At 39.3% G+C, this 27,952-nt stretch overlaps 1 protein-coding gene across 1 annotated transcript; it reads right to left on the reverse strand.

Moving 5' to 3' along the window:
• Positions 1-1,213: 1,213 nt before the first annotated feature.
• On the reverse strand, positions 1,214-27,952 carry ppp1r37 (protein phosphatase 1, regulatory subunit 37). The gene is made up of 13 exons (XM_025054813.1): positions 26,076-27,952; positions 14,934-15,031; positions 10,275-10,320; positions 10,033-10,133; positions 8,625-8,744; positions 6,940-7,090; positions 6,695-6,850; positions 5,898-6,010; positions 5,424-5,565; positions 5,164-5,330; positions 3,408-5,067; positions 3,171-3,258; positions 1,214-2,961 (listed from the first exon to the last, which is right to left on the reverse strand). Exons 1-12 carry the CDS (start codon positions 26,797-26,799, stop codon positions 3,182-3,184), a joined length of 3,555 nt encoding a protein of 1,184 aa, XP_024910581.1. The 5' UTR covers positions 26,800-27,952; the 3' UTR covers positions 1,214-2,961; positions 3,171-3,181.

Consider the following 27,952-nt stretch of genomic DNA (forward strand, 5'->3'; position numbering starts at 1 on the left):
TTATTAGGTTATGTGTAGGTCCTCAGTCATCCAGGTCATTTAATCCAAAAAATAGTTACATCGAAAGCAACTGGACAAAGTAGGTTTTCATTTTTTTTAAAAAGATTTGAAGATTTATTAGGTAATGATGACTTTGTGGCTTGCGTTTCTGCCTGCACCTATACTGTTGTATAATTATAATTTATTAATTTTATTATTTTACTGCTGCACTAAATTCGTCTTTTGTAATAATGTTTAGAATGAATGTAAGTGTTAATAAAAAAATAATCAGTAGACTAGTCGATTACATGAATAATTGATAGTGCATAATCGATAGTTATTCGATTTCGTCTGTGCAATTATTTTGGTGGTAAAAGACCACCTGTAAACTAATTATTGCACGTGGCACCATAAATAACTGATGATGATGGTATTTTACTTCATCTTATCAAAGTTTTTTTTTTTTTTTATATGTCTCACTGGGAACAGCAACTTTGAAGTTTGCATATTTGTCTGGAGTAGAACTTCTCTTCTTCATAAAGTATTCAAGGCGCTACACTCGGGTTTATGATCATGAATATTGCAGGGTTCAGCTTGTCTACAGCATAAAACATGTTTACCATATGTGTATGATATGGCTTGGACGCAAAGACAAAACCTGTCTGGTCACAGACTCTTTGTCCCTGTGTCAACATTCATGACCCCTTCAGTGATCATCCCTCCCCTGAGACCATGCTGCAGGAGACCACTGTGCAGGAGGGGATTGCTGTCCACTGGACTGTGATCAGCAGATCAGCTTAGGGCTGACACCACAGATTAACTCCTACTTCACCACCATCTTGCTGACACATTCTTTAAGCACGACTTAAGCCAAGCAATGACGCGGCATGGAAGTATTTACTACTGTCCTTTCACAAAAACGTCCAGAATGCGTTTTAGCACTAACAGTCTAATTCAAAACATTGTGATACAAATACATGTAAAAACCTGATGACTTATAATTTGCATCTATACATACACATATCTAAATATATATACATTGGTAAATATATGTACACAAATCACACAAAAAACCTGATCCAGCTGGATGAACCTCACTTCAGTCTAATGAGGAAAAGAGTCAAACTGTAAGTTGAAGAATAGCAAATAGAAATGGATAAAGACCCAGTCACCCAAGTACATACACAGAACACATCCATGATCATCTGAGACAAAACACACCAAGCAAAACAACTGGTCATTACATGCATTTATTTGAGAGAAAAAATGGATTTGGATTTACATATCCTGGTGATTACCGGCATATTGCAATTAAGTTAACAAATTATTAAAATTTCTTAAAAATTAAAGCATTACAAACACTTGGGGCAAATTCTTTATGGAGGGGAGGAAGAGACCACACCTGCTCGTGTCTTTTCAGAGACAGTACTAATACAGTAACATTTTGTGTAAATGCAAACAATCTCCATTTCAGGATCAGATTTGGACAGAACGGGACATTTGTTAGTGTTACATCTGAATGATTTTTACTGACTCCACTGAAGGGTGAAGACACGCAGCAGTGCTGTTGATTCACTCAGCACCGTAGTGTTTCCAACAAGGAAGTTTATGTAATTTTTCATTTGCATCGTATGCATTGAATAGTCAATTTATTTAATTGTGTTTACAATTCCTCGCAGAAAAAGAACCCCAAAACACTTACTCTAGTCTGCTGCTGAAATATACATCAAAAAAGGAATTGTCCTTAAAAAAGCAACCCATAATAAAGGATATAAAAAAGGAAGGTGTGAAGACAGGGGGAAATATGAGGAAAAAAATCTCTTTACTATAAAATAAATAGAAAACAATTTATTTCCTAAAGACAGCTGGGGGAAAATAACCAGCATGGATGGTGAGTGTTGAGTGTTGAACAGTGAGGTGAGATGGACAGAACACCAATGGAAGATGAGAAAGAAAAAAATAATTGAAATTGGAGGTGGATGATCAGTTCCACAACATTAACAACAAAGACTAGAGGTTCAGAGAACCGGGAGGAAAACCCCAAAAATCTACACCAACCAAGAACCTACAGCACTGTTTTGTTTTGTTGTTTTTATTATGTCATCCACAGAAGTTGTGTGTTTGTTGCTGCAATTCAGTTTAGTAGAGGCAAAAAAAATAAAATAAAATAAAGGAGCAGTTCCAGCTCCTGCATGTCCGAATCTGACATAGATGAGGAGGCGCTGGCAGAGAAGCAGGAGCAGAGCAAGATTCCTGAGGGTCCAGTGTGAACAAAAGACAAGAGAGGACAGACATGAGGAAAGAAAGTCCCTTTGGCAAAGATCCTGTGGAGCTGTTTGTTCCATTCTGGACAGAGAATGAATGGGAATGAGGACAAGAACATTACATTTAAACAGAGAAAAAGAAACACCAACATCTTCAGGTTTTTGTGAAGATTATAGTCCACTTCAGGAGCAGATCCAGTGGGACAGTTCAGGAGGGTCAGCTTGGACGATGTCATTTTCCTCAACCTCCAATCTCCCGCCCTCTATGTTGCGAAAATTCCTTATTTGCTAATGAACACCAGTGAGTAAATACAGACTGAGAGAAAGCTGTGTCTTCTGTCTTTGGTTAGCATTGTCCTCCTTGTTCCGTCTGTAAGGCTCTTCTTTCTTAAACAGCAAATTGCTTTTGTGTCAGTATTGCAGCTCAACAAAAACGTAGTGATACCAGGGTGAGACGATCTCTCTTCCCTCTTCTCTCACTCGGTGTGCACACGGCTGTGTAGTGTTGATGTAGAAGATTCTTTTTGCATCATGGTCCATTTTATTTTATTTTATTTATTTATTTATTTTTTGTATACACGGAGCTGTGACAGAAACATTAGCCTTTTCTGTACTTTAAAGGAGCTTTGGTGGGAAAGTCAGTGAATCAACCAAAACACTGCAGGGTGGTCACTGGACCACAACCACGTGACTGCCCTGGTCTTCTGTCCTCTTGGTCCTGGAGGATGTTGAAGAGAAGAGCAGAGAGGAATTATGTTCCACAACATAGGAAATAAAGTCGATAAAAAAGGTCAAGATCATTTCCTCGTTTGTTATTCTCATCTCAAAAAGACAGAAAACCAAAGTAAACATATGGTCCTCACATGCTTGCAGATTTTTTTTAACAGCGATTGCCTTTAATTAGGGTCTTTGTGGCCTACAACCTACCTCATGTAACCTCATGGTCCGTCTCTTCCTGTGTCCAAACTGGCTTCTAACAGCAGCTCTTCCAGCTCCTGTCCACAGCTGACACTCACTGCAAACCAAAACACATCAACATGCATGGAAATTATGAAAGACAACATCACAACACTGTGATAAAAAAATCAAATTAATAAACATGTATTCATCATGGAACCCCCCCCCCCCAAAAAAAAAAAAAACAACAAAAAATGTAGAGCTCACCGTGCTCCATCACACAGCTCCCAGGTTTGGGATTTTCAGCATCCAGAAGATGTAGGGAGAACTCGGTCTTCAGGCCGTTGGGCAGGAGTGGACCGACCACCTCTCCGTCCAGGGTGTCAGCAAAAGACTCCATCTCATCGGCAGAGCTCTCGTCGGGCGAATCCTCCACCTCCACCTGGGAGACTACCCTGGTTTCTGTAGACTCTAGATTCTCTACAGGATCTGCGTCCACTGCTGCAGACGGTGTGTTTTGATCCGACATGATGAGGAGACCAGAGTCCACCTTCTGATCATCTGCCTCAGCCTGCTGCTGTGGGCTGGGCTCCTCGTGTGTTGTCTGATTGTCTTCCTGCTGCGTTGTTGTGAGAGTTCTGGTGTGCGATGAACTGTCCGTTGTTTCCTGCCGTGGAAGTTCCTCCTCTACTGCCTCCTCTTCTTGTCGCCGTAGTGACAGTTTCTCTTCTGGAGATGAAAACGCTTCTTCATCCTGGTGCTGCTCAGAAGAGGACGTAGGCTGTTGGTTCTCCACTTCTGAGGGCGTGACATGGGTTGGACACATTTCTTCATCTCCTTTCTCTGCGGAAGAAGGAGGAGACACTTCCTGGCCTTCTTCTGTGGCACCGTCTTTCTCCTCTCTGCACTTCTCTAATTCCACACCAGAGGACTGGGTTTGCTGGCTTTGTGCGTTCTCATTGAGAAGAGATGCTACAGCTTGTTCTGCTGAGGAACCTAAAGGCAGGGCTGGTGCTTGAAGATTTGGCTCTAGAGAAGAAGCTCGAACGTTCTCACGGGCTTGCTGTGATGCCTCTGGCTCTAGTGTTTGGGACAGTGTAGTATTGGGTACAGAGTCTGGGTTTGCTACAGGACTCTGCTCTGTCAGTTTACAGTCCTCTGTCTGCGTGAGCAGGGGTGTAGGTGTTGGAGACGCAGGTGTCGGCTGCATCTGCTGTGCATTTGGTCGGGTGTCTGCATCAACAGGCTTTTCTAAGGCTTCTTTACTATGGCTGGGGGCTGCCTGCGCTGTAAAGTGAAGCAGCGGCTGCTGCTGCTGTTGCTTCTGCTCGGGGGGGCTTTCCACCCGGGTCACCATGAAGATCTTGTGACCCCTCCCCGGGCTTGAAACTGATATACAGCGACCAGGAGAGGGAGGATTGCCAGGTGGAGCCTTAGCTTCTGTGACAGTGATGCCTGAAAGGACACTAGGTCCCGCAGCAGTGGACTCTTTCGTTTGTGGAGAAGAGGTCTGTGAGGCACTGAGGCATGGCTGTGCAGCCCCAGTCTGGGTTTTAGGAGCAGCCTGACTGGGGCAAGTGTATGATGATGTCACTTCCTCTTCTTCATCCTCAGTGTCTGAGTCTGATTCTATGTTTGTCACACAGCTGACTCCTGAATGATTGTCTACCTGTTCTTCATCTCCCGTTTTCTCTCTCTCTTCTCTTTCTTCTCCCTGTTTCTCCTCTTTGTCAACACCTTCTGTTGAAACTGTTTCTTCTTCCTCCTCCTCTTTGGTTCCGTCCTCTGTGGCAATTTCAGCCATGGATGCAGACTGTCTCATGTTCTGCTCAGTTTCCTCCTTCTCTTTGGCGAGTATGAAGTTTCTCTTGCAGCCGTTCTGAATCTCAGCTAGCAGAGCACGCTGGGTCTCAATGAAGCTCTTCACCTGAAAAAAAAAATCAAAAAAATATTTTGAACGTCATTAGAACTGAAAATAAACTGAATTTTTTTTTTATTTAAAAAAATTTATTCTAAAACTCACAGTTTCTTTCTTGGGCTCCCGGTCCAGATCGAGACGCAGCAGAGAGGTGTTGACTTTAAGAGCAAGCGACAAGGCCATGAGCCCACCAGTCTTGATCTCGTTCTCCCGTAGGTCCAGGCGAAGCAGTCGGGGGCTCTCAGCGATGAATTCAGCTACAGCAACAGCTCCTACAGTGGGATCATCAGGAGGAAATATGAAGCAGAATATACAGAGCTACAGGAAACTAAAAGTCAACTTGTCACCACCAGCCTAGTTCTCACCTTCACAGGACAGTTTGATGGAAGCAAGGCCGAGCCTCAGCACAGAGCGGTTGGCAATCAGCCCGTCTTTCAGTTTGTGGATACCTTCATTACCCACTGAGTTATGGCCCAGGTTTAGGGTCTCCAGACTCTGAGTACATGGCTGAGAGAGAGAAAGAAAGAGGATAAGGGGTTTGAAGATGAAAACTAAAGTGTTGAAGGTAACACAAGCTGTAGACATATCCTGATCCTGAGTTATTGGAGAAAATCCATGTATTTTGTAAATGAGTGGAGATTTTCAAATCACCCTCAATTCTCAATGATAAAGTACACAAGGAAACCATTAACCAGTTGCACGTTAAGGTGTCTCTACCTCTAATCGAAAAAAATTACTCTCTTCATTTGTCATTGGCTGCTGGTACCAGCAGATATTAACCAGATTGGAATGACATATAAATGAAAACATGCACTGTACAAAGGTGTGTTGGTTTGTACCAGTGCAGCAGCGAGGAAACCCATGCCATTGTGTGTAAGCTGGTTGTTCCATAGCACCAACGTGACGAGACCTTTCCTCTGCTCCTTCAGTCCTTCACACAAGTAGGCCAGACCTGAGACAACACAATTGGAGACGAAGAATGAAACGAGTGTAAAAAGTGTTCAATGAAAAATGCTGATGTAAGAGTTTGGTGCAATTCTAATTCTTTTCTGACCACATGAGTGCCTGTATGTGTACTTGGAGCTAGTGTGCAATGGATGATGGGACATTCAAATTGCTATTAGTAAATAAAAGCTACTTTGATGTGGGGTGAAATATTTAAAAAAATGGTGGGCTTTTTCTTTTCTCCTCGAATGATGATTGCTTAAGGATTTTTTTTTCAAGTTTACCTTAGAAAAGTAATCCTACATGATAAAAGGTGAGCTATTAAAGCACATGGGCCAAATATATAGTGAGGTTAAAGGAGAAAAAGAAAAAAAAAATCTTCAATTTAACTTTTAAAAAGTCATGCCTTTCATCGCAAATGTAAATGTATAAATTTTAAATCTTGATAACAGGAAAGGCCAAGACAACTTGACAAATGAGTCTGTGACACTGTGCTATCATCAACAAACAAAAATCTGAGACAGAATAATTATGGCTAAGCTGTTCCATTAATCCTAGAATACTCCAAGGTCAACATACTATGAGCAAAATGGATTAAAAAGCCACGTGGCTGTGGTAGAAATGATTAAGGGATGAAATAACTGTACAGGATTAGAATCCTTCAACGCCACTGAATGTTTCAGTCATGTACCAGAATCTAAGATGTGATTGTTACGCAGGTCAAGGATCTGGATGTTGTAGTTGAACTTGAGCAGGTTGCCAAGCTGGGCTGAGTCCTGCAGCCCATTCAGCTTGTTGTCTGCAAGGTACAGCTCTCGAAGGTTCATGTTCATCTTCAGAGCCGTAGCTGCAGGAAGGTGAGGAAACAGTAAAAGAATGACGATTAGAATGTTTAGAATGTTTAGATCTCCTCCTATCAGCTCCCTGGCTCCTTACCCAGCAACATCAGTGGCCTGCCTGACAGTCCAGCATTCTCCAAGTGAAGGACTGCCAGGCTGCCACTGGTCCTGAGAGCCCTGGCCACAAAGGGGGCTGAGTGGTCCAGCAGAGGAGTGTTCCGTGCATCAAGATACTGCAGTGAACTTGTCTGGGGTGAAAAAAACAAACAAAGTACTTTTAATTTTGCATTGAATACAGAGTGACAAATGGCACAATATAGTCGCCAGTAGACTACGCAGCAATGGATTTGACACTGACATTTTTAAGTCTGTCACGAAACTTTATAATGTAAATGCTGAAGGCACATTCTAAAAACAGAAAAGATAAATAAAAAGCTTGCAAACAAGCAGTAGCGCACGTCAGAGACAGACAGCAGCTTTGCCATGCGTGATTCAAACTTAGCCTCCAGCAATAAGGAAAACAAATAGCTCGGTAGAAAAACTAATAGCCTATCCCTATCTGTGATCAAACAATTGTTTTGGTACCGAGAGAAATGCTCCGAGCCAGTAAGATAATTTGTCAAATTTATACTGTTTGATTTTACCTTTCTTCTACTGAAGTGTGATCAACCCTATGATGAGTTTTCACTTATAAAGTCACATAGTTTTTAAACCTATGACAACCACGCAGGTTATATGAGAGTGAAACACCCGGTAGAAGCACACTGAACGATCACTCGAAGACGAGTGCGTTAAAAATGTTCATGTGATCGGTTCGTTTTGGGGTTAATGAGGAGGTGACGGTTAATTTTACTCATTTCTGTGTTTGCGTACTGTTACATGTTAAGTACATGGGTTGTGTTATGAAATGTAAGTTAGTCTAGCAAAATAATAAGGAAGAGGAATGAAAATTGTGGTGCTCTTTCTGTCTTTGTTGCTGGGAGGAGGGTGGAGCGAATATTTGAAAAATAATCGATTCGTTCACTGTAATTATTGTATGTATTTTTGCTTGAAATGCCCATCTCTAATATTTACTCATCCTCCAAGTTTAATAAATTATTATCAAAAGGGGAAAGATGTTTTGTTAATCTTAGCCCATAGCTGGCAAAGTAGGTCAAGGCAACGTAATAAAAGAATATATTTATTTTCCGGACTATAAGTCACTCTGGAGTATAAGTCTCACCAGCTAAAAAATGCATAATGAATAAGAAAAAAACCCCCCAAACATTTAAGTTGCTCCAGTGCCCTCTAGAGGCTATCAGTGTGAAAATAACTTAAATGATATATTTTAACATATAAGTCGCACCGGAGTATAAGTCGCAAACCCAGCCACAGGATAAGGAAAAAAAGTGCGACTTATAGTTCGAAAAATACAGTACTTGCAGAGCGCAATGTAGCTAAATTATTTTAATATCTTCATTAAATTAGATTTTTGCGTAATTGTTTTTGGAGTCAAAATCAAATTTGTTCCCCTTTAATCAAGGCAAAATGGCTGTGACTGTGAATTAGTGTCTAACAAACATTAGTGTGTCAAACATACAACCCGCGGGCCAAAACCAGCCACTGGGATGTTCAATCAGGCCCACTTGATGAATTTGGAAAAAAAATACCATAAACACAAACACTTCATGTTCAGGTTTTTTTTGGAGAATTATATTTCATTAATAGAAATACATAAATGGAAATATATATAATATTTAATATACTTGTACTTTTTTTATACTTGGTAAATAGAATTTTTACCTTTCTCATCATGTGAGCTGCGGCCTGCCATCCACGTGTCCCAATGTGTTTGTTGAAGGAGATGTTCAGATGTGTCGCTGACTCATAGTACTCGATCATGTCAAACAGAGCTGAGGCACCCTGGAAAGGAGGACCAGGTCGTTAACGTGACTACTTTGACCAGGCACTAGCTGCTGTGGTCAGAGTTCTGAGGAAACCAGAGGCACAGTTTGGTTACACAAGGGTCTCAGGTGGTGGAAAAGATGAACAGCTCTGTATTTGAATTAATCCCTTGTCACAGCTGGGTGTGATGCAATTGCAGTATTTGGGAGTTCTATAGATGTCTGTGTTAAGAAGTATTCATATTTTTTTTTCAGATGAAAAAAGGGATTTTATTTAGATCAATAATTTCAACATAATTTGTTCTTTACACTGGCTTGTTATTAATTTTCACCTACAATTATCAGTCAAAATTGACCAAAAAACAGAAAAAAAGTCAATTCTTCCAAACTCTAATTTCAACAGTATTCTATCAATAATCAATTGGCACGACCTGATGATTATTAAATAATGCATTTTTCTACAAAGTGACAAAAATAGAAAATACAAATGCTGTAAACTGCTGCGTTACCATGTTGTTTTTAACCACATGAGGGCAGTGTAACAAAGAAAAAAAGATATTAGCTTTCTCTCTTTAAATTATTCATTTTTCTTTTTTACCATGTGGGTACCCTTTGTATTTTGTCAAGCCAGGAGATGAAACTAAAAGCAAGACAAAGTTTTTACCAAAAATAAAAGTTTTAAGAGTAATTATTCATGACTTAGACATCACAACTCACTGAGACCAGATGTTTGGACCTGATAATGGCAAATAAAATTATTTGGAAATGTCAATCAAAACCCTTTATAGCTGTGATATGTGGAGAAACAACTAGACACAGTCCCACAGCTTGCGTGACTCACTGCTGCGAGGAGTATATTCGGAACAGGGTATGACAGGAAGTGGTCAGGACCTTGTGCTTCACAGCGCCATGTGTGTGAACATCTACCGTACTACAGTCTATAATGATGTTTACACAAGCAGACATGTGAATACATTAAAAAACAGAGGCCAAAAGTTTAAATCCTGCCAGTACAGTTAAAAAAACGAATTATGAGAGGTGGGAGGGGCACTTATGAAATAAGGAAAAATAAAGGTATTTATACGACAACAGCTGAACTGAAAAGAAATTATAATTGAATATGGTCATTGTTTGTTGTTATAGAATAAAATGGAAATCTTGGAAAATTTAAAACTCAAATAATGATGCTAATAAATTTGCAGAAATTTGCATCTGTTTATGGTTGAAATATCACATGATCTGACAATAATTAAAGTATTTTTAGACTGGTGTTGGACGTCAGAATTTTGTTTTTTTCGCTGACTCACGTCTTCGTCCAGGTTCGTCTGCTCCAGGTCAATCACTTTGAACTGAACTCGCTTCAAAATCTCCTCCAGAGACTCACATGCTCTGTAGTCCAGCTTCTCACCTGTGGGGACGCACAGTGACACTAATTAAACCACAACAACAGTCACAACCACAACACGGGTTTTCGCTCCTTTGAAATAGTCTACATCTTTATTAAAAAGTCAGTAAAGCATCAACCAGATGTTTAAGTTTTTTTGCTTACCTTTTAAATCTAAGCATTCAATCCGCTGTGTCAGGTCTTTTAATTCCTTCAGAAACGACAATGAAAAAAACAACAACAAAAAATGCAGCGTCAGTTAAGTTTTGTTTCTCTAAGTGAACCACTAAGACACCGTTTCCCAACCTTTTTTTAAACCCTGGCTCAGACAAACAAAGACCAATCTTTTTGAAGTAAATAAATGATAGCTAGAGACATTGGATAATTTTCTGCAGTAAGCTTGATAATCTCTCACAGCTGTTAAGAATCACTTACACCCAACCCACTACTGATACTAAACCTACTGTATTGATACTATGACAGTACTGACAACAACTGAACAAATGAACCCATTATTATTTTATTTAACTTTTTTAAGAAATTCAATATTATCCAAAGCTTCAACAGGAGACAAACTATATGATGTAACAATGTGCAAAATGCCCAATTCTATCGATGTCAACCATGGCGCCATCACCTGGCCAACAATGGAGAATATCTTTACATGCAAGCACTTTTTTACACCTTGCTGATTTTTAGGCTTGGATAGTTTGTTTAAAAAAAAAACCCTGAAAAAACAGCAGGCGTTTTTTTAAAAAACAAACAAAACGTATATAACTGTAGACAAACATAATACTGGAAATGTTGAGCTGTGAATCAAACACCAGTGCATTTCCCAGGAACACGCAGCATCAGCTGCGGTTCAGACGGTGGAATGACCAACATCTGCCCTGACTCATTACAATGTCTGTTGTTTCCTCAATTTAATACAGTAAAAGACAGAGAACTTTTTTGCCGAGCTCGTTTGGTGTGTGAATGTATGCGTACGTGTGTATTCATTTTTTTTTCTTATTTTAGCTACTGTGGCTTAGTGGTTAAGGAAGCGGACTTGGGTCGGGAAGGTTTCAGGTGCGAGTCCACCAGCTGCCAAGTTACCACTGAGCTTAAAGCTGCCCATTGTTCACTTTGGTAATGGGTTAAAAGCAGAGGCCACATATGGTCGTGTGACAAAATGACAAGTAGTTCACTTTCTTACTGTGCAGCAAGTCAGTAGTTGGTTAACCACATGCTGTGATATCAAGTTTATACTACAGTGACTAATGACTCATTTCTGAGAAGTAACCACCATATTAACCTTTCACATCAGCGATTAGACCCCTTATTTTTATTTTCCCTTATCTGACTCTTCTTGTTGCTAGGCTGTTAGTACCTGTTTTGATTTTCAAGAGTAGAAACGGAGGCCTACTCAGACTGTCACTTTGTCACTGATAGGGATTTTGTGTAGGCAATCCATATATGTAGTTATTTCTGGCCCAACACAACGTATAAAGCTAGCCAGTGCTCCTTACATGGAGCCTTTGTCCTGAGACTCCAGTCGATGTTGTGCTGAACACACATTCAACATACAGCTGTTAAATAACGAGCTGCCTAAACGCAGACGCACAAACAACTGGCCTGAAATGTTCAGGGGGCTGTAGGGCAGTCACCTGGCCTTTGGACTTCATAAAGAAAGCATTTAGAGTTCAAAAAAGAAACATCAGTAAATGGCCCAGCCTCCTCCTCCTCGCCCTCCTTTCACTAGGCTTGTTTATGCGACTGGTGAGCTCCAATGACTTAGCAGAAATAAGCCGGGAACACGGAGCACCAAAGGACCCGCCTGGAAAAGGAGGGATGAAAAGTGGCCAGACATGAGTAACCACAGGCAATAAAAAAAAAGGCAGAACATGAGGGAGGATTTGAGGGGAGAGAAGGTGGGGAACGCAGATCTCACATCAGGCATTTCCCAGTGGAAATGTACCAAGAGCAGAAGACTAAATGAAGCCTACAGCATCAGCAGCAGCTTAGCACGGGGATGTGCTTTTCCACAAGTGGCTGAGATGTGAACAGAACTTTTCCCCGGTCAGCTGACCAGTGCTCATTGGCGGGTCTCCTATCATCAGGTTTATCTCGGAGTCGAGCTTATCAACAGCTATAATCGGACTTTGTCGTTCAACCGAACTGGTGTTTATGTGCAAGCATTTGCACACAGTAGGAGAATAATTTATTTCACAATAGTACAATCTGCACTGTAACAACAGGTGGCGCTGGGTCTACTTTCACCAACTCTGCTTCTGCAGCAGTCCAGGTTCAGAAAGGCAGTTGTGGAGCACGCCCAGTGCATATTTTTATTATTACTATTATTATTATTATTATCTAACTGCTTGAGGTAAAACAGTCCGAACTGTAGGTCTGACTTTGAAAAATTGAACAAAACCAAAGGCCCAAGTACCTGTTTAAGGTTTCATGAATGTGCAATGCAGCGACTGAGCAACGGCATGAGACATAACAACAAAGTGCTCGTGTGTCTTTGCTTCAGAGGTCGGCCACTCCCAGCAATCATCAGAATAAGAACAAGGCAATTTGTTTGTCGATGGGACTTCCATTTACAAGGACAAAGTAATAACAGCCAGTTTTCTTAATATCACAACCGGACTTGTTACACGAGAGGACTTTGTCAGAAACGCTACGACGCGTGAACTCATCTTTTGTCTTTTCATCTTTTTGAAAGTGAAAGCAAAACTGTGCTACACGACTTAGTCAAATGATGTTACAGGTAATGGTAGAACAGTTACATACAGCCTATATATTCAACACTTTTGGAGCCTTTTGGCTTTAAACCCTGTCATCTGGGGTCTCATGTATGAACATTGCGTACACGAAAAACAAAGAGGGGGTAGGACTGGGCGATTAATTGAAATTTGATACGATTGGCCTACCATGATCATGCGTCCTGCCCCCCCTTGAACACAAACAGTAGTCTGAGTCTACTCTCTATTTTTATTTATTATAAACATATATTGTAGCGCAGCAGAAAAATGATTGTTTTTTTTTAATGGGAAAGCAGTTTATTTCTGCTGAATCAACAGGCGCTGTTGTTGCCCACAGCGCACGCTAAACCCCACTGATCGCTCAGAGCAGAACACCGGGCATGATCCCCGCCGACTCCCAACAACAGAACAGAACATCGCACATGCACACTATTCCTTGGTGCGTTCAAGGCACCCAGGAAAATGGAGTATACAGCAGAACATTTTAGGTCATTTTAGGAACAATACTGGCAATAACACACAACATGTGACAATATTATATTCATATATATATTGTCTTAGTTTTTTGTCACTTTAATGTTCAATAAAGTTTAAAAGTTCAATAAAAGCAAATTCTTAAATAGTTTTGAACAATCATGATTTCATGACACAAAATAGTCGTGATTATGATTTTTTTTGTCATAATCGAGCAGCCCTACAGTGGGGTACGTCCTTTTCCACACTAACATTCAGATGTATCAAAAATGAATTGTGGAAAGTGTGGAAATGTGTGGGTCTCACGGCAGCCCCTTGACTGGCAAATTGTAGTCATCAGAGTGATGCATACATCGGAGACACATGTTGAACAATTAACCCACCCACATGTTTGCAATTATATGGGTGGGTATAAAGGCATGTGCAAAGTGGTTAGGAAATTGGTATTAACAATGGCAGAATTACTGTTGTTAGAAGACCTTGCAAATGGTACAATCAGAAGGGATCGAGTATTCAGGGAACGCGAGGATTTCCTTGCTAATGATGTGGTTAGCTGTGGTGTCTGCAAACAGCAACGTTTTTTTGCTCGGCGGTGATACTGAAGGTTTGCTGCGGTGACAGAAAAACTGTTTGTTATACACTCAGCACAAGAGAGCACTCTTTTTAGGCTGACATACGGCAAATATCTCGGACTACGGCAAATATCTCGGACTACGATGATCATCTTCTTCCTCTTTGCTGCCAAATGAAGATTAATGAAGGACTTTACCGCCACCTACTTGGCTGGAATTTTTGCATCGGTGTAACAGGTGTGCCAGAAGGGAGGGGACAGAAAAAGATGCAATAAATGGTGTGATTTTTTTCCGTGTTATTTTGTTTGTAATTACCTCATGAAACAATAGGTAGGCATCCTAATTAGAAAGGACCTAATCTGGTTGGATGTTTTAAAATTGTGTTTTCAAAGGAAAGATGCAACACATTTCAAGAGCTACAAGACCTGTTTTTTGCACCACATTAAAAAGGGAATCATGTTTCCTTTTACCTGTTAAATAAAAGGAATTTAAAAAAATGTAGTTTCGACATTCGACAAGATATCATGTCATTGTTAAAGGAAAGGAAAAAAAAAGGAAAAAAAAAGTTCTAAATCCTTTGGAAAGCTGAACATGTAGATGTTTATGATCAAATTAAATTCTATTTAACAGTCGTTAATACGCTGAAGTAAGGGGTCATTAGGGAATGAACTGTCTGCTGCCGTGGGCTGCTTTGTGTGAGCAAAAACCTGTAATGACATGTCAGTATGAAAGAAGAAGTAGCTGCAGCAAATTAGAGAGCCAAAGGTGCAGAGGAAAAAAAAGGTGCAGAAGAAATCATCAGCATAGTAGTCGTTTTCAATTCTCGCAAAAGTGTTTAAAGTAGAGTTTTCATAGGAGGTAGCATTTGCACAATTTTCCCTGGCTGCCACATCCATCACCTTTTTTCCAGCATTACTTCATGGATAAAAATATTTTTTGGTTGAAATTTAATATTAATTGTTTTTTTAACAAGCAACAAAACTGTAAATTGCAAAGATTGTTAATGTTCATTCAAGTTAGTTGTGTCTTACCTGTATCTGTTTAAGCACTTTTGGAATAGGTTTGCAGTTGAGTTTCTGACAAGCCTGTTTGTAGGAAGAGAGGATCTCCTCCACTGTCACATTCAGAGCTAAAACAACAAGAAAAAAAATCAAAGGAATTAGGACAAAGCCTTGAATTTCCTACATCCCCAGGGATGTTTATACATAAACATACAAACATGTGAAACAGACACTTGATTTTGTAACTTGTATAGATAAGAAAACACCATGATTGGAGTACTTAACAAGATCCTGAGAATAGTGATATGTCTTCAAAAATATTCACTAAATTTAATTAATTTTTTTTCAGTATAGACCACAGCAAGACAACCCGTGTAGTTTAGCTTTATCAGAACAAGGTTCTGATGAAATAACCGCTTTTCATCACTTCACTAAAGGACCCAATAAATACATGCACATGGCCAAAGTCTAAGGTCACCACATGAATTATTAAGTTGTTTCTGCCCGATCGCACTAATCAAAATCAAATTTAATATGAACCACTCAGACCATGCTTTAACATGCAAACTGTTAATTTTGACTTTTAACCTCCTGAGACTTGAGGATGTGATAAAAGGAGAAAGAAAAGCAGCACGCCGTGACATGCAGGGTTTTCAGTTCACCAAGGCTCCAAGCTAAAATTGAATGTAACACAGCTGGAGACAATGCTGGGGCAATCAATGATCAGCATGGAGAGGTATGCAAAATATTGACACATACGTGATTTAGCTACAAAATCATCCAGAGAAGTCCTTCTCAAGGTAAACGTGGAAGCATCCCATTTTACCATTTAATGGCTTTATACAACAAGTGGGGCCTGTTCAACACTGTCCTGGGAAAAAAGTGTTGCTGTGTACAGTGGCTGAAGAGCAATTGTGTGACTGTGTGTTTAAACACTTCCTGAGGGTATTTGTGGAATCACAGGGAAGTAACTGTGCTTAGTATTGTGTTTTCCTACTCAGATTATGTGAAGAAGGAAAGAGGAGGTAGGTTTCTACGGATGCGAATCAAACATCTGCTCGCGTACTCAGATTATGTGAAGAAGGAAAGAGCAGGTAGGTTTCGGATGCGAATCAAACATCTGCTCGCCTCCAAAATTCCATCAAGACGGAAAATATAAAAATAAACAAAACAAAATAAAGAAACCAGTTAGATCTGGAGTTGACACTGTGTTCATTGGCACTTAGAGATGCCAGCCTAGAGCTACAGGATCAGGCTGTTACAACAGGCTGAGGTGCAGTTGCTGCCACAATTAGCGTGCCTTTGTTTTCTTGTACTTCCTTGACGGCTACTAAAACATGTAGCGAGTACATGGTGATGAAGAGACACAGCAACAGTGAAAAAAAAAGAGTGCTTCCAAACCAGGACAAAGTTAGAAAAAAAAAAATAAAACCAACAACTTGTAATATTCAATTGGATTCCATCTTTACACCTAAGAGACAGGACAAGTAGAAACTAAGATCTGTGCTCACTCCAAACCAGGTCAAAACAGCTAGACAGCCGTCATACACACCCAATGTGTCAGTCAAAACAGGCTGGTCAGGATGCAGTCCTGGCTAGTCAACTTACTGTGCACCGCAAATAGATCATTCTCTCCACAATTGCTGCAGCATTAATCTATCTTATACTGTTGTCTAGACCTGCAGACGGCGTATGAAAAGTTTACCTTTGTGTTTTCAAACAGGTTCATGGGAACGTTCTTCATTAAGATAACAAAATAAGAGCCTATTAAGAGACCTTGGTCCGGTATATGTACCACCTGCATGATGGGATTTACAATCAGCTCAGTATTTAGATATGAAACATCAATATCACACTGTTAAACTAAACTAAAACAAAAAGGCTGAGGTGTTTAGATGCATCGAAACAAATCTCATTAGCATTATCCTCATTGGCCTTTTCCCCACCTAGGCAGGGTTTGAGGGCAGCAATTTCAGAAGAGAAGCGCAGACACTCCCCTGCCCGCTCTTAGTCCACCAGGAGTACAAATCTCTTGGTGAATCCTAAGAATCCTTTTCCAGATGGACATGACCAAAACAGCTGTTAGGTTTAGGAGTTCAGAGGATTTCAGACCAGATGCCCAAACCACCTCAGCGGTTTCCTCCTAATCTGGTAGAACAGCAGTTTTTGTTTAAGTCTCTCCTAGATGTCTGCCCTCTTCATTAAAGATATAATGACACACTGTCATCTTTCGTATTTAATATATTCAAAGTATTTAAAGCAAGGTAAACAAGACCAGACTATGTATTCTGTTATTTAAGATAACTCAGTTTGTGAGATCCACGAAACCATTTGAGTTGGTAATGGTATTTTGCATAGTTCTTACAAGTCTTACAAAAGATCATCCTTACTTGGTGACCCCCAGTCACCATGTGGAGCATGTATATATCTTTTTTTTTTAATTCCCAAAGCTCATGACTATAGATGATGGTTGGGACAAAAATGGGGCTGATTAACTGAGAGCTTTGCGTATGGCTTAACTTCATCCCAGATGCGGCTCTGATTCATCTCCCCATTTCCGGCTCCAGCTGAAAACATTAGCTTGAGATTTAGAGGAGCTGATCATTATCCTGGCTGCCTCACACTTGGCTGCAAACTGTACCCGAGGGAGCTAATGCTAATCTACAAATGCAAATGCATAATGAAGGTAAAGCAATGCATGTTTATGTACCAGAGTTAAAATAAGGTCAGGTCTACTCCAACAAGTTGTTTTGGCTTTATTTCATATTTGTTTCAGTCTGCTACACAGGCAGAATGGATATGGTATCTTGGGGCGAGGAAAAACAGCAGGCTGCAGCTGGGGTGTAGCTGTGATAAATTATGAATACATCACTTTAGATGAACAACTGGAAAGGCTGCAACAAGTACAGGCACATACAGTATGCTCAGGGAGCAGGGAGTGGTTCATCAGGACTGGCGTATTTAGCTCACTAAAGACCTATATAAAACGAATTTAACCCGATGTTATTAACTAACTGTGTGGCAGTAAGAGCAGTGAAAATATCAATGCCTGTCTGCTGACATTTTATTACATTTTAATGCATTTGTATGCAAGCAGGTGCTGTGTTTTGTTGCCATTCCAACCATTACAAAAATAAAACAATCATTTATTTACTCCGCTTTCAAGCGGGGTATCATAAAAATGTTGAAGCAAAACTAAGAACTCTCTACTACTGAATGCCAACTGTGCATGGGCACTATTAGCAGCTCTTGTTGTTGCTACTCCTCATCAGTTGAATGCCAACAACCTGTTGTGACTTTTTAGGCGTACTAAGTTTGAATTCATAAAAAACATGACACGGAGAATAAAAGGTGCCGTGACGTGGAAGTTCTATAGATAAGATGCTCTGATGCTAACACATTTTTAGTAGCGATGCCGCTGGTAGATTTTCCACTAATACTGCCTAACTTTCACACTACTTAGACATTGTGCTACTAATGATCATCTCCACATCTCACTGCTTAAGGCGAGTCAGGACGCTTTGGAATTCACCATCACATTTACAAGAATTCTTAGGAGAACTGCAGACGTTCATCTTGGTGCAACATTAAATGCAGGCAGTTCCTCCCTCTCCCACTAATCCGTCCTTGGCGGACTGTGCAGCAGTGCTTTGTTAACAAATGCAGCATCAACAGAAAATGATCAGTATTAAGTTGTCTTAGCTGTGATAACAGATTTTGGTTTATTCTTCTGTCTAAACAGTAACTTAGTTGTACTACCAAATTAGTTCATTGAAGTGTTTTACTTTTAGTTTAGTTTTATTTTTGACGACATATCAAAATATTTCAGTCAACCTAAATAGATCTTTTGGTTATGATTGGCTCTTGAACTCATTTGTTTCCTCCAGTTCACATGATCTCAGCTTTGTCCCTACCAGATAGTTTTCTTCCCTTTTTTTAAAAAGAGTTTAAAGACTAATGCATCAACAAAAGTTGTCATTTAGCCCCACACAACCTTTTTTTTCTTTTCTTCAGTTTTGATCTTGTAAAAAATGTCCTTGTTTTTGATGTGTTTAATGGAAATTACAAGTTGACAACCTAGTTAACACTAGTTTTCAGTAGGTTGTGTTGCTTGTGCCTGTATCATTTACTATAAACTTATACACCATAAATAACACACACACACACACACACACATATATATATGCCAGGGGCACCAGTTTTTTTTACAGACATGAGACCTACTCTTATCAATGTAAAAGTGTCATAGGATCAGTTCTGCCTCTTGGGCATGTACACAAGCAAAGTATAAGGCATTGTATAATTTAGAACTATTTTTGTGAAGTACACTTAAGTGGTTCCAAAAATTTTGTGCTGTGAATTAATGACTCAGGAAAAATGTGGTTTCCCAGAGTTGGATCATTAAAGAACTGCTGCTACATATTGCATGTTTCCTCCCCACATCCAAATAAACACTTTGGCTCTTCCTCTCGTCTTCTCTCCCTCTGAAATGCCTCTCTCTCTCTCTCATTTGAATTAGATTTCTTGCCATACATGACATCACATAGATTATATTAGCATTTAGATGATATTTATTGTGGATATTAAACATATTGTTCACTAAATAGCAAACATGCATTAAACTAGTTTTGACATTAAATACAAATAGTAAGTTTCATCCCACAAACTTACTCTGTCTTCTCTATAGGTAGGTCAATAAACCAAATCTAATGTGCATTGAGAAAACCTCAAGGGGAGAAACAGAAAGAAAGAAGAGAGAGAGAGAACCAGGCTACTGAATGCTTTCTGTAATCATGAAAAAAAAAATTAAAACCCTAATACAAGCATGTGACGGTGCATGTGATAGCCTTCATATACTTCTGTGCAGCAAGTGGTTGCATTCTTTGTGTGCAGTGTGCCTTGAGTGCTTTTATAAATAGAAAAATATGTATTTGAAGCACTGATGAATGGGACACAGTCTCAAAACGCTTAATGTCAAAACCATACAGTAACTGTGCAACTGACTGGATTTGAAGGTGTTGAACAGCAACAATAACGCATAACTGGTTCACATGTACAGATCACGCAAGTAAATCTCGATTTGTCAGGGGGCATTTTTTCCATCCATTAGTAGCATGTACATTTGCATAAGTGTATATATATATATATATATATATATATATATATATATATATATATAACAACTATATCACACAATAAAATGCAACAAAAGTTGCCCTAATGTGAAAAACAGACCAAAAAATCTAATCAAAATACAAAGTTAATATGTTCAGTAACATTTAGGTGTAGAGTTTAAGAAATTTGTTAATTGCTAACTGGTACAGCCATAATAGCCGGACTACTCTACTGCTAAAATTTCAATGATTGCAAAGAAATATTTGACGATGTAACATAATGTTGCTGCAATGCAAAACAATGGCTTTTAAACCCTTCTATGATACTGTTAAAGGATTATGTATTTAGCCAACTGGCTATTTGTATGGTAAACCTGACCATGGGATGTATTTGCAACTTTTCTCTACCTTTTACACTTGCGTTGGACTGACTCAAAAACTGGTCTATAAATTTTGCTTTTAGTAAATAGCTGCAGCCATGTGCATCCAAAAACACCAAACATAAACATGGAGTAACCTGTATTGTATTTTAATGTAAAACCTCCTGGGTTTAGTTGGAGTAAACTGATATTAGAACACCCATGTTCTGTCAGATGCGTTTTAACATTAAAGTGCCAGTCTTCAAAATAGGCCTCCTCAGCCTGGGTTACAGTTCTGTTCACTGTTATTTCACAGTGCTGTGGTGACAACAGCATCATTCACACATGACAGCTGACTGCTCGGCTCATCCAGGATTGCAGAGAATAACTGGCACAGCTTTTGTCACTACTACTTTGTACCATCCTTGATAACAAGACAGTGACTGTGGATAAACAAACAAACACAGCAACAGTGTATAAATTGCAGCAAAGTAAATTAGCAACAGTGTATAAATTGCAGCAAAGTGCTACGGCAGCCTAAAACAGATCAACTCAAATTGTTAATGACAAAAACGTTTACAATGACACAAGTTGTCTGCGTCAACTTTTTTTCTCAAATGTACATTTATCACAAAATCCCCAAACCAAACAGAACAGAAAATGGCCAAAAAACAAAACAAAAAACAAACAAACAAACAAAAAAACACAGGCACATATAGAATGAATGGTTGACCATCTATGCAAGACATGAACTTGTGGTCTTCATGGTTTTGTGTATACAACACATTTATTTTTAGTATGTCATCAAAAGCAATTGTAAGTAGTTTTTTTGACACAAAGCACCCAGAGATGCAACAATGCATCCAATAGGTAAAATCTGTGCATCAATCTTTAAAAATGCTATCTAACGACTTTACAATCAAACACCAAAATCAAAACCAATCTCTCTCGAGGGTCAATTTACTGCGCCCACAACTTTCTTATCTGTTTGTATCTTGGTCAGTTGCCACAGCATGTAACACTTGATGAGTCACAGAGGTTCTAATAATCCAGGGCACAATATGTCTTGTAGCTGGTTGGTAAGAATTGGATTTGGGATTCTCAGGATATGACGTAGTATTTCCTTGGGCCAGGAAGGAGCCTGGTCTAGACAGAGTGAAGGCAAAGACATAACCTGCTCTCTTATACTGTCCAACTATGCACATAACAGTATTAAAATAAAAAACCTTCCTTTTCTTAGAAAATAGGAGAAATTTCAAGGCGGATTTTGTTTAGGAGAGCTGATATAAGACTGGGACACAGACACCTGATCTGCACGTAAAAGTTCTGACCGGATCATGCATCATGTAAAGCAGAATAGGAACCCTTAGGGTAGGAATTCAGGTACATTTCATTTCCTGGAATGTTACTCAGACACACATTCACACACATTCGGACAACCGGTCTTGTGTGCGACTGTGTCCCACATACCAGTGCTTTGTAAAGGTGAACCCCAGGCAGATAAATCAAACCCTAGACATAGAATAATACCGTGTTTCCAACTGTTGTGTTAATTGCAAAATAAAATATATGCAAAATGTGCATATTTAAATTTTCCCTATTAGGTTTTCTCAACTTGTTTAATTGTTTGTCTTTCCGTAGTATGGCAGACATAAAACAAAGGAATTTCATATTGATTCTTTTTGACTCTGGTTCTAATGAAGCAACGATGAACTTAAAAATATATTTAAAATATATATATATATATATATATATATATATATATATATATATATATATATATATTCTAGTTCAGACCTAATCTTCAACCGTAGTAACACATCAGAGAATCAAGCAATCCCTGGGAAATTGGCACTTCCAGTTGAGTGTAAACAGGAAGCTGCAAAAAGACTGAGCAGAAATGCCTATTATGTAAACACTCAGCAAAATAAAAGTGAGACCAAGTGTGGTGTGAGTGTTTTTCTTTTAAACTGTAGAATATTTCTAAGTATATCTTTTAGACATACAGAACAGTGCTTGACATACATGAACCCATTTAAGGGCTTTTTGTTGGGAAAACAAGTTTAGTTAATAGTTAGCCTGAGAACACTTGTTTATGCTCTTTTGATCAAAACAGAGACACAAACAGTTATCAAAATGTCTCCACATGGTAAGATGAAAGAATTATCAAGAATGGTAGAAAATAAAACTGCCAGAGATTGAAAGCAGAAGACTCCAAATCAATATATATATAAAACAAGACATTTGCACAGGCAGCAACAATAGCAAAGATTAATAAGGCTGCAGATTTGTTAATCCTTGGGGATGATGATGACATGTACTGGATGCAAAACATGGACCAAAATGTTACGATTATAATCTTGTGGTATTTGATTTGACCTTTGTAGTTTTTTGCCTGTTGTAACTTGTTGCTGGGTGCGAGGTAAAATAAGGTGAGTATCTGAATAAAGCTGATACGTATGAAGAAAAAAACAATGTCTGAGGCAGCAAATACATTATTGTGTAATCATCCATTAATATGTGTGATTAACCTCAGTGCCATCAATTATCTGTGCTCTTTCGCACCAGCTACAAAGTCAGCAGGACCTTTGGAACCTAAATAAACTAAGCCATAAATAATCTTGGTCTCAAGGAGAGTCTGTGTTTTGTAATGAACCAGAGCACCGGACATTTTGTTCTTATAGCATGCGGCTAAGTCTATTTCAGGTCCAACCTTTTAGAACTGTTAGAGGCCTAGCATGTGCATTTATTAAAGGGAGCAGCATAGGGTTAATCTCAATCTGCTATGGTAATACCATATATAACTCTGTATGCTGGACCTACAGTTGCAACAAGCGGGAAAATAGGTCAGGATGAACTTCTGTGATGTCTGTCTGATCAAGTACTGTTGCAGTGTTAATAAAGAAATTGTTTGCTTGGTTTTAAACTCCTTCTACCCCATTTGAGGAGGTCAGAACACTGACTCCAGCCTTGAACCAGTCTACAATTCTGGTTTTATCTAAACCAAAGAAAAGCAAAGGACATTCATTGGCTTACAGTGACAAACACACAGACACAGGCTGACAATGTTCCCCACATTGGGTAATGTTGATATCGCTAACATGTCACAATCATACCTTTAGCTCACAAAAAACTAGTCTAAATACTGTATATGTACTACATCATTAACAAACATATTCCCCATTAGAATTGTTTTCTAATCACTTTTCGTGATTTTGAAATATGAGCCAGACAGGCATAATTATAGTTTTACACTTTAGGTAAATTGTGTAGGACTAGATGGTATAGAAGTGTTACATTTTTGCTGTGCCCTATTGTTATTCAAGTTAATTTCTCTGCTGTGGTACAATATGTACAGGTGGTAGTTTAATTTAGTTAATTTCCATAACCTGTACAGCTTCAATTGGAACATACAGACAGATTACTATAGAAATTATATCAAGGTGTTTGAGTGCAGTTGAATCTTTTATTTTGGTGACAGATTTAAGACTGGGTTCTTTGTATCAATACAGTAAAGACTTTGCCATATCCTGCATGAGCTCCCGTTAGACACGTTTTCACTGAACAAACAGGAACTTACTGTGGTAAAATGGCACACCTCAAGGAGTGGTGTGACCCACTCCTAATCCTACACGGAGGACTCGGCTGACGGCTATATTTACACATACATCTGACCTTTTTAAAGTAAAAAAAAAAAACCATCCAAAATATTGAGTCACTTATGTGGCTATTTGAAAAAAAGAAAGTATGGTTCCACAAGATGTTGCTTGGGGAATTAAGACTGTAGCGTGACATGTGTGATCATAAACATACACACAGATATACACGCATATTTTTGCACAGAACATTCCAACACAACTCTCCTGCCTCAGTGTCAACATCAGAACACCAATACCATTTGTCAACACAGGTGATACTGACCATTACTCTGTCTATTCTAAACACAAGCTACGGCGTGTGTTTATTCACATTAACTGTTTGTACTGAGATGCACTCTAGAATTGTGCTCCAACGCTGTATCCTTTTTATTGTACTTGATACTATGTTCAGTACCTTTTGCTCATATTGCATGCTAGGAATATAATAATGAAAGTCAAGAAAACCATCCCAAGAGTAAGTGAAATCAATTAATGTACTTTTCCTAACCTTTGTCATACGTTTTAAAGACGAAAAAATTAAAACACTATCCCAACTAAGAAAACAGAAAAGCTTTCAGTAGACTGGTGAAATGACAAGTAGTCAAAACAACAATAGACATACGGTGGGACCGGATGGCACTGAGGTTTCGGTTCCCGAAGTAAGCTACATACACAGTTAAAAGCTAAAATCTGGCATTCTGATAGACACAAAAGATGGGACAGTTTACTCTCAAATTAAGGAAAAAGTGGTTCAATTAGGTCTGGGTGATTATATGGTTGTTATTAGTGATTGTGATCAATTTTAGGTCAATATGGTGATCAGCTGTGTGTGTCACAGTCAATCAGCTTGACCTTTTTCTGCTCTAATTCTGTTGCCGGAAGTTGCCAGAGAAGTTGAACAAACAGGCAAAAAGAATGAGCAAACGTAGAGCTGAAAGCAGCGAATGACTTGCCGTTATCCTCCAAAATTTCGACTATTGTAAAAAAAAAAAAAACGTACTCAATGCAAATTAAGCTGGTGTGCAAGATATGACGGTGGTGCCCTCAAAAACCACCAACATAACAAATCTGTTTTATCATTTGAAGAAGTACTAACCAAGAGAGTGTGAAAAAAGCATTAAGATGCGAGTGGGGTCTGCGCATGGCACAAAACACGTGTAGCATTAGCAGCTCAGCAACTGCTACCACAACCAAAGCAAAAATATTACACATGCAACTGCTTTTTGTCTAGCTAAGACATAATGCCTTTAAACACAGTGGAGAAAACTGGATTTAAGCATTTAATCAAAATGCTGGACCCGAGGTACAAAATCCCTGGCAGAAACTATTTTTCCCAAACTGCAATGCTACAGCCATATGACAATGAGGAGGAAAGCTGGAGACTGATCTTCAAGATGTTAAATACTTTTCTATATTTATTTTATGTTAATATGTTGGGTTCACTGTTTTAAGTATTGACCATCAGGAGTGTTGTTTGTTGTTTGCAAAAAGCATTAGATCAGAGTATTCAGTGCTGATAATTTGATTTGAATTTTTTTGATTTCACAACAACATATTGTGATGTGTTATATTTAAAACTAGCTACTCTGTACTGTTATAAAAGATGATTTACATTTGCAAGTATCAATAACGTTAACAGTGTATGTCGCACCATGAAAATGATATGTTTACATCTTAAGGCATTTTCATTATCACACTCAGGAGTGTGGCAAGAGTAGTTCACTGTTTTATTTTATATTTTTCTGCTTTTTGGACTGTTGATTTTATTTTTTTTATTTTTTGTTCATCCTAGTTAATTTGCTTTCTTATTTACATCATATGTTAATAGAATGTTGAACTAATCTCTAGTCTCTTTAGTTTTCAGTGCAGATGCAGTTGGCAGTTTAAAAATGATATGAAATCGAAATTGGACAATATTAAAAAAATATATTGTTATCTTTTTTCACCATATCACCCAGCCCTGGTTTCAATACAACAGGTCAGATTACTATGAATGTAGCCTGCCATAACTGAGATAAAGAGAACAACAGTAAGAGATGAGGTATCAAGCACAGTATTTACCATGTCTCCAGGGGTCTTTTGGCTCCACTGCTCCAGAGACGATGTCCTCATCTGAAGGAAATGTCACCCTTTTGCCACTTGGTTTGTGTTTTCCATTCTCCTCCTCCACAGAGGGGTACAGTCCAACCTGGTTTGTAGAGGGAGTCTCTGTGAAGCTTGCTTGGCATTCTGTCGTGCTGGCAGGTGGATCATCCTGAGATGATGGCACAGAATCTAAAGTATTGTCCGACAATGATCTGTCATTTGTGGGTTCAACATCCAACACCCCAGTGTCATCTGGGCTCAGGGCCACGCCAATTTCAATGTCCCCACAACTGGCCCCTCCGCTGACAACAGCATCAGTGTCTTTATCTACCTTCATTATTTCCACTCCAATATTGTCCATGTGCTGCTCATTAGAGTAGAAGAAGTCAGTTGGATTAGCTATCACAGAGGTGTCTAGGGCAGTGCTGGTTCCATTTCCATTCACCTCATCAATTTCCAGTGTGTTGTGAACTTGGTGGTTATTCTCCTCACCCGCCTGACGGTTGTCGGTCAACTGTGGCATCATGTAGGTTTCAGAGACCGCCGTGGGAACAATTTTTTGATTTTCTCTTTCACTGTCTGTCATCAGTTCAGAGATTCGCGAAGTGACGCTTTCTGTGTCACTTGAAGTGTTTTGTTCATCAATGTTACCTTTTGTCTTAACATTGCATAAATCTAAACACTGTTCTTCAATATTCATGATTTCATTTCCTGTGAAACGTATCTCTTACTTGTGCCAGCCAGTCTAAAAACTCTGTTATAAAAACAGTTACTAGGAGCTGGTTGAGAAGCCTGTCTGTGGTCTCAGAAGGTCATATGTAGAAGTGCTCGTTTAAAGAAATCATATTTAAGTGCAAAAGGATAATTATACCAATATCTTAACGAGTTGTTCTGTTGTGAATATTTAAATACAATTTTAATTTAGGTACGGCAATGGGGCATTGGTGTAAAGAATTGTTAAAGTGCGTGATAAAACAGCAAACCGTAAAGAAAATGCGTCAGTAAGGATTTTTGTCAAACCAAGCAGGTTTGCTTCTAAATCACCTAGCAAGCCAACTACTACTGGTTAATTTTTTGCCAATAATGTCTTCATGACAGGACCGACCCAAGGCTCCGTGTTAATTAGAACATTGTCGGCAGAATTTACAAGCAGTAGTAGGTCAAGTGAAATGAACGAAGCACTCAGAACGTCTCCATTACGCGAGCAAAATGAGCCTCTTGTCCTACACGAAACCGATTCATTTGCATGAATTTGAGCGGAGCTAACGTGAGCTAGCCTGCTAAAGTTGTTGGCCAAGAATGACATTCAGGCCCGTGTGTGCTCGCATATCTGTCGTCAGTAACCCCCCGACAGTGTCCAGTCTCCAGTTGTGATGAGAAAAACAAAAACCAAAAATGTCCTGCTGTTGTCTCACCCAGTGTCCTCCTCCTCCAACTGCTGCCGCTGCAGCAGCTCGGCTTCACATCCCACAGCCCTCAACCAGCGGCAGCCACGAAAAAAAAAAACAGGCGTCACACTCCGAGCATGTTTCCCAAAGCTAATGTCACAGCTAAACGACACGTACAAAGGCAGTAGATTTTACGGCACTACAGTGCCAACAATAATGCGGTATGGCTCAATATATCCAGACCGGTTATAGGTCGTAGGTCCCCCTGTCTTTGGCACCAGTCTGTTCAACCTGTTTTTCTGGCAGTGCCATTCGCTAGCTTGTTGAAGTCCCAACAACTGTTTGTTGTTCACACGTCTGACGTCAGCACGCTGTTACCCACGGGGCTACGTTCTACAGACACGGTGTTGCAGTAAAGTGTTACAAAATGTTGCAAAATCCATGGGGTCGTGGAAGGATCCAGTG

Source organism: Cynoglossus semilaevis, chromosome 4, assembly GCF_000523025.1.
Source record: "Cynoglossus semilaevis isolate Cse_v1.0 chromosome 4, Cse_v1.0, whole genome shotgun sequence".
In the NCBI taxonomy this organism is placed as follows: Eukaryota; Metazoa; Chordata; class Actinopteri; order Pleuronectiformes; family Cynoglossidae; genus Cynoglossus; species Cynoglossus semilaevis.